The sequence below is a fragment of the Danio rerio genome, chromosome 2, assembly GCF_049306965.1.
Source record: "Danio rerio strain Tuebingen ecotype United States chromosome 2, GRCz12tu, whole genome shotgun sequence".
NCBI classification, from domain to species: domain Eukaryota; kingdom Metazoa; phylum Chordata; class Actinopteri; order Cypriniformes; family Danionidae; genus Danio; species Danio rerio.
The window spans coordinates 61,964,086-61,971,633 of NC_133177.1; the positions used below are offsets into that span (position 1 = coordinate 61,964,086).

General features: G+C 39.8%; 1 protein-coding gene across 2 annotated transcripts; it reads left to right on the forward strand.

The window, feature by feature from the left end:
• The first annotated feature begins 906 nt into the window (after positions 1-906).
• On the forward strand, positions 907-6,579 carry si:ch211-155e24.3. Of its 2 annotated transcripts, none has more exons than NM_001128410.2 (4): positions 907-1,371; positions 3,157-3,251; positions 3,908-3,971; positions 4,135-6,579. In NM_001128410.2, exons 1-4 carry the CDS (start codon positions 1,167-1,169, stop codon positions 4,791-4,793), a joined length of 1,023 nt encoding a protein of 340 aa, NP_001121882.2. In that variant the 5' UTR covers positions 907-1,166; the 3' UTR covers positions 4,794-6,579. The 2 variants fall into 2 exon arrangements, with proteins under 2 accessions (NP_001121882.2, XP_021334208.1); XM_021478533.3 differs by lacking the exon at positions 907-1,371 and adding an exon at positions 1,812-2,123.
• The last annotated feature ends 969 nt before the right edge of the window (positions 6,580-7,548 follow it).

A 7,548-nucleotide genomic window follows, 5' to 3' on the forward strand; every position in this document is an offset into this window, starting at 1 on the left:
AATGCCTGATCCGTGTATTTAAAAGGTTGCCGTTTACCCTGAATTAAAGGTTTATTTTTGTACTGTTTATGAGCAGTTTGGTTTATAAATTCAAATAAAGCATATAAACAAAGTCAATCTATTTCTGATTATTTGTTCTTAAAAATACACACCAATATAGCATAGACAGACAGACAGACAGATGCTATAAATTACATTTTCTGTTTAAATTTGGATGAAATATTATTTCATTTACTAAGTACAAAGACCTAATGTATGTACAGATGTGTTTTGGTGTGGTTGTACTATCAATTTTTAAAGCACTAATGTTTTAATAAAAGAGGAAAGGCAGTAATGTTTCTCACATTCACTCATTTATTGGACGTTGCAGATCAGATACAAAATATTGCACTATGACTGCTTTATAACAGTATACATCATTATTAATAGGTAATAAAAATACAGCATCTATGATTAATACTACGATATTCAAGCTTAAATGGTAAATGTACAATGGTATTTTATGATTACCGTATTCACTTACCATATAGTATTTTATTGTATTTCAAAGACTTTGTATTTCAAAGAAAAAAAACGTCTAAAAAGGGAGGGGTTTTCATAGGAAAACCAATCAAAACAAACTCAACTATGTTATTATAAGGTATAAATAAAAAATCAGTATACCAAATGTATAATGCTATTACTATATACACTTACCATGGTACTTTCATAGTATTTTAAAGACTTATTACTATGGAAAATGTTCCAACATATATATCTACATGTGAATGATTATTTTATGTATGCGAGTTGCATTGTTGGATGTCAGGGCGAGTTTTAGTATGTTTCTGCGTAGGTTTGTTTATTAGCTCTGGCAACCCAACGCAAAGAAGTGCATCACGTGACCGCACGCTTGCCGCCTCAGCAGCGCTCCGGACAATAATATTTACACGACAATAGTGGCTGCAACCCAGCAAACATTACACTTAAATATACAGCATAATTAAAAACAAAAACACGCAGGAATAAGCGCGAATCCTGCTCTGTTTTCATTACGCTGGTGCTCGTGAACGGAGAGGGTCGTGTGTGTGTGTTTAGCTAACGTTAATCGGCGGTATATCAGTCGGAGTGCGTCGTGTGCTGCAGATCAATACACATCGTTTTGGCGGATTATAAAGAGTTCCCCGATGGAAAATATGGCCTTCCAGACGCAGCTGCTGTCCGTCATGGAGGTGCTGGCGGCGGCGGCGGTAGAGGAGATCCAGCGGCGGGTGGAGGAGAGCTGCGCCGGCCTGAGGAGCGAGCTGAGCCGCAGCCGGAGAGACATCGAGTCGCTGAAGAGGAAGTGTGTGCTAATGGACGGAGAGCTGAGGAGAGTCCGCAGGAGGAGAGGTCAGAGATGCACACTGCATACTACTACACACACTACATATACACTACTGATTACATATAGTACACACACACACACACACACACACACACACACACACACACACACACACTATAGAAGAGGAAATGTGTGTTAATGGACGGAGAGCTGGGGAGAGTTCACAGGAGGAGAGGTCAGAGATGCACACTACACACTGCATACTACTACACACACTACATATACACTACACACACTACTGATTACATATAGTACACACACACACACACACACACACTATAGAAGAGGAGGTGTGTGTTAATGGACGGAGAGCTGAGAAGAGTCCGCTGGAGGAGAGGTCAGAGATGCACACTGCATACTACTACACACACTACATATACATTACACACACACTACTGATTACATATAGTACACACACACTATAGAAGATGAGGTGTGTGTTAATGGACAGAGAGCTGAGGAGAGTTCGCAGGAGGAGAGGTCAGAGATGCACACTACACACTGCATACTACTACACACACTACATATACACTACACGCACACTACTGATTACATATAGTACACACACATTCTAAAGAAAAGTGTAAGTTAATGGATGGAGAGCAGAGGAAAATTTGCAGGAGAGGTCAGAGATGCACACTGCATACTACACACACACACACACTACATACTACATATATACTACACACAAACAAACTAAAGAAGAGGAAATGTGTGTTAATGGACGGAGAGCTGAGGAGAGTCCGCAGGAGGAGAGGTCAGAGATGCACACTACACACTGCATACTACTACTACACACACCCTACATACTACATATATACTACACACACATTATAGAACAGGAAGTGTGTTAATGGACTGAGAACTGAGGAGAGTTCGCAGGAGGAAAAGTCAGTGATGCACACTACATACTATAAACTACATACTACATATATAGTACATACACACACTATAAAGAGGATGTGTGGACGGAGAGCTGAGGAAAGTCTGCAAGAGGTCAGAGGTACATACTACACACTGCATACTACACACACACTACATACACTATAAAAGATAGTGTGTATGTTAATGGATGGAGAGCTGAGGAAATTCTTCAAGAGGGGAGGTCAGAGATGCACACTACACCATGCATACTACTTACAAAATACATACTACATATATACTACACACAATAAAGAAGAGGAAGTGTGTGTTAATTTAGAGCTGAGAGTCCACAGAAGGAGAGGTCAGAGATGCACACTACATACAACACACACACACACACACACTATAGAAGAGCCAAGTGTGTGTTCATGGACAGCTGAGGAGAGTCAGCAAAAGGAGAGGTCAGAGATGCACACTACACACACTGCATATTACACTTACACACTGCATAATACAAACATACCACACACACTCACACTATAAAGTAGGAAGTGTGTGTTAATGGACGTTGAGCTGAGGAGAGTCCGCAGGGGGAGAGGTCAGAGATGCACACTATATACCAAACACACAATACATACTACATATATACTACACACACACACACTCACTCACTACAGAAGAGAAAGTGTGTGTGTCTGTGTGTGTGTGTGTGTGTGTGTGTGTGTGTGTGTGTGTGAATGGACGGTGAGTCTGCAGGAGGAGAGGTTAGATGCACAATGCATACTACACACCATGCTACATACATGCACACACACAAATTGACTTGCTCATCTGCTTATAGATTCCAGTAAGATAGTTTATGTAGTCAAGAGGATAAGAGTGTGTGTGTGTGTGTGTGTGTGTGTGTGTGTGTGTGTGTGTTCCAGTGTGGATTTGTGGAACATCAGACCGATTTTCTGCTCCGCTCAAGAACAACAGAGATCAAGAACAGACCCCAGATCAGACGCTCAGCATCCAGCAGGTGAGGATGAACACACACTCACACTCACACACACACACACACACACACACACACACACACACACACACACACACACACACACACACACAGACACACACACACAGACACACACATCCAGAGGAGCTTTAAAAGCTCTTCTGCAGACCTCGGTTGTAACAAGTGCTCATTTGAGTTACTGTTGCCTTTCTATCAGCTGGAACCAGTCTGGCCATTCTCCTCTGACCTCTGGCCTCATCAACAAGGCATTTGCATCCACAGAACTGCCGCTCACTAGATATTTCCTCTTTGTTGGAGCATTCTCTGTAAACCCTAGAGACGGTTGTGCGTGAAAATCCTAGTAGATCAGCAGTTTCTGAAATACTCAGAGCAGCCCGTCTGGCAGCAACAACCATGCCACAAAAGTTCAAAGTCACTTAAATCCCCTTTCTTCCCCATTCTGATGCTCAGTTTAAACTGCAGCTGTCATGTGTTGCTGCCAGTGATTGGCTGATTGGAAATTGGAGTTAACAAGCAGTTTGACAGGTGTACCTAATAAAGTGGCCAGTCAGTGTAAAAGCTTTTTTTTGGTGTCATGTTTTATCTTATTACTTTTACCCTTCATGTTTGATGAATGTGAATAAACTGAACTCTGATCCGTCTGTTCTTGTGTTTTGCAGTCCGTCTGTTCACTGGAGAATGAAATCAGAGCTCCAGAAATCAAACAGGAACAGGAACCATCAGGTATACATACATAAATAAATGAATAAAGCAACGTTTTCTGATTTACCATTTAATTAAAAGTGCAATAGAAATGAAGATGAGTTGAACTGAATACAAAGATGGCCATCAAGAGAGCAGAACTGCCTTAAAGGGACTCATCCTCAGTTTTTTGTGTGTAACACAGGCACCGAACAGCAGATTCCCACTGAGCACAACACAGAGATCCCAAATGCAGATTTTGGTGCTTTGGAAATCCAAAACACACTCTTTGCACACACACAGACGTCAACAGAGCCTATAAAACAAGATGAAGAGGAAGAGGAGGAGTGTGTGGAGCTCCAGGTTAAAGCTGAAGAAGAAAACCACCAGCACTGGACCTTTGAACATCCCATCGACGTCCAGCTAGAAAACACACCAGCAGAACAACCCCTCCAGCATGAAGAAGACACACATGCACAATCAGACGATCACACACAGATGGAGTTCAATGCGGGAGAGCGAGACGAGGCTTCCATGTGTGGTGTGAGCGCGAGCGTGCGGAGGCTGCGGACTCACTGGCACTCCAGTGTGGAAGTGAAGCGCTACAGCTGCACGTTCTGCCGCAAAAACTTCAGTCGCTTCAGTCAGCTGAAGGAGCATCTGCGCAGCCACACCGGAGAAAAGCCCTTCTCCTGCGCGCAGTGCGGACGCAGCTTCACCAAACACTGCAATCTCATCCGACACGCCGTCGTGCACAGCGGAGAGAAGCCGTATCAATGCGCGCAGTGCGGGAAGCGCTTCACACAGAGATCCAGCCTCAAATCACACCAGCGCATGCACACAGACGCCTGGGAGAACAGGTGATGATGACGGTGGAGGAGTAAACCGCAGTTTCCATCCTTTTATTTTTATGCGCACTTTGGAATATTGCAATAAATTACAAGCGTAGGAATTAATCTGTTGTGCTGATGCTATAGTTGCCATGGTAACACAACAACAACAGTAATTGATCTGTTGTAGTGATTCTATAGTTGCCATGGTAACAAGTTGAGTAATTGATCCATTGTGGTGATTCTATAATTGCTATGGTAACACAACAACTACAGTAATCGATCTGTTGTGGCGATTCTATTGTTGGCATGGCAACACAACTACAGTAATTGATCTGTTGTGGTGATTCTATAGTTGCCATGGTAACACAAGTTGAGTAACTGATCCATTGTGGTGATTCCATTATTGCCATGGTAACACAACTACAGTAATTGATCTGTTGTGGCGATTCTATTGTTGCCATGGTAATGCAAGATGAGTTATTGATCCATTGCGGTAATTTTATGGTTGCCATGGTAACAACTACAGTAACTGATGGTTGTTGTGATTCTATAGCTGCTATAGTAACAACAACTTCAGTAACTGATTCATTGTGGCGATTCTATAGTTGCCATGGTAACACAACAACTACAGTAATTGATCTATTGTGGCGATTCTATTGTTGCCATGGTAACACAACTTGAGTAATTGATCCACTGTGGTAATTCTATCGTTGCCATGAAAACACAACAACTACAGTAATTGATCTGTTATGGCGATTTTGTAGTTGCCATGGTAACACAACAACTTCAGTAACTGATTCATTGTGGTGATTCTATAGTTGCCATGATAACAACTACAGTAACTGATCTGTTGTGGTGATTCTATAGTTGCCATGGTAACACAAGTTGAGTAACTGATCCATTGTGTTGATTCCATAATTGCCATGGTAACACAACGACTACAGTAATTGATCTATTGTGGCGATTCTATTGTTGCTATGGTCACACAAGTTGAGTAATGGATCCACTGTGGTAATTCTATGGTTGCCATGGTAACACAACAACTACAGTAATTGATCTGTTGTGGCAATTCTATTGTTGCCATGGTAACGCAAGTTGAGTAATTGATCTATTGTGGTAATTCTATGGTTGCCATGAAAACACAACAACTACAGTAATTGATCTGTAATAGCGATTTTATTTTATAGTTGCCATGGTAACACAACATCTTCAGTAACTGATTCATTGTGGCGATTCTATAGTTCCCATGGTAACAACTACAGTAACTGATCTGTGGTGGTGATTCTATAGTTGCCATGGTATCCCAACAACTACAGTAATAGAACCATTGTGTATATTCTGCTGTTGCCATAGTTAAACAACAACTACAGTGATTGGTCTGTTGTGGCAATCCTATAGTTGCCATGGTAACACGACAACTATAGTAGGCTCATTTAACTATATAACTTGAGACGCAACTCCTGTATTAGAGAAGAAAAAGAGCACAGTGTCTTCTCCCAACGCATGAAAGTACACTTCTCTGAGCAATGTTTGTGCAAGCTTAGCAGGAAGTGATGTTTTGTTTTCTTTTGTTTCTGATTGGATGGAAACCCTGCTTTATATTAATGTTTATGCAATATTTCAGTTTTGCGCATGAATCTAATTCACACCTTTAGATGGAAACACAGCTCGTGACTGCGGGACATTGCAGTGTTTTTCTTATACTTCTGGAATCATATTTTTGTATTTCATTTGTTTTCAAGCTGTATTAAATCCTGTGTTGTGTGTGCCATGTGTTATTTGTCTGCATGATTGAATTAAAGATTTAGAAATGGTGATTTGCTGATTCTGTTTGAACTTTTTTAAAGAACTATCTTATACTTTAAAACAAGTTAAAAATAATGAATTTTTGTTGGCGTTACTGGAATATAATGCCAAGCACTTTACATGACATTTTAATAATAGTAAGTTGTTTGATATGCTAGATATTTAGAAGATCGCTTAATATTTACAGCCAATCATGTGCATTAAAAGTGGATTAAATGCAAAAGTCTACATAATACATTTAAAATCTAATGTCATGTTTTTTATTCATACATATTTTTCATTAACAATTGCTTTTTCCCATTTTTAAATGTCACAACTAGAAAATTATACATCCAATATTACATATGGATTCATCATTGTAATTATTACAAGTATAATCTGCATTAATTTCTAAATGTGAGTAATTCTAGAATTTACAGGTACATTTCACATCTCCAAGATAAACCTAATATTATTTTTCATTGAAAAACATTTAAACCATTTGAATAACAAATGTTATCAATTTATCTAAGATAATGATTGTACGTGTATTTAGGGACATGATTCTTGAAATGATTATCTTAACGACCACTATAGCCATTTTCGACTGTCTCCGCCTGAATCTTACATTGAGCTTCGATTATCATCAAATGATTAAGTTTAGTTTTCAGCTTTTTGTGTGTTTATTGTAGCAATTTAAATAAACATTTTCATGAAACAGCTATTTTCTGCGTCTTTCGTAATTTCAGTAATAAACACATTTTGTGTGTCTGCGTTCAGAATTAAATGCTGTGGTGATTCTACAATGGCTATGGTAACACAACGACTACAGTAATCGATCTGTTATGGTGATTTAGTTGCTATGGTAACAACTATAGTAACTGATCTGTTGTGTGATTACAGTTGCTATGGTAACAGCTACAGCAATGGATCTGTTGTATTGATTCTCCAGTTGCTATAGTAATTTATCTGTGGTGGTGATTCTTCAGTTTCTATGGAAA

What these genes read in the sequence shown, in the direction of transcription:
- si:ch211-155e24.3 (NM_001128410.2), top strand. Translation starts at nt 1,167, where the DNA reads ATGGAAAATATGGCCTTCCAGACGCAGCTGCTGTCCGTCATGGAGGTG. An exon ending in GAGAGTCCGCAGGAGGAGAG is followed by an intron (nt 1,372 to 3,156) that starts GTCAGAGATGCA and finishes TGTGTGTTCCAG; the next exon opens with TGTGGATTTGTGGAACATCA. An exon ending in AGACGCTCAGCATCCAGCAG is followed by an intron (nt 3,252 to 3,907) that starts GTGAGGATGAAC and finishes TGTGTTTTGCAG; the next exon opens with TCCGTCTGTTCACTGGAGAA.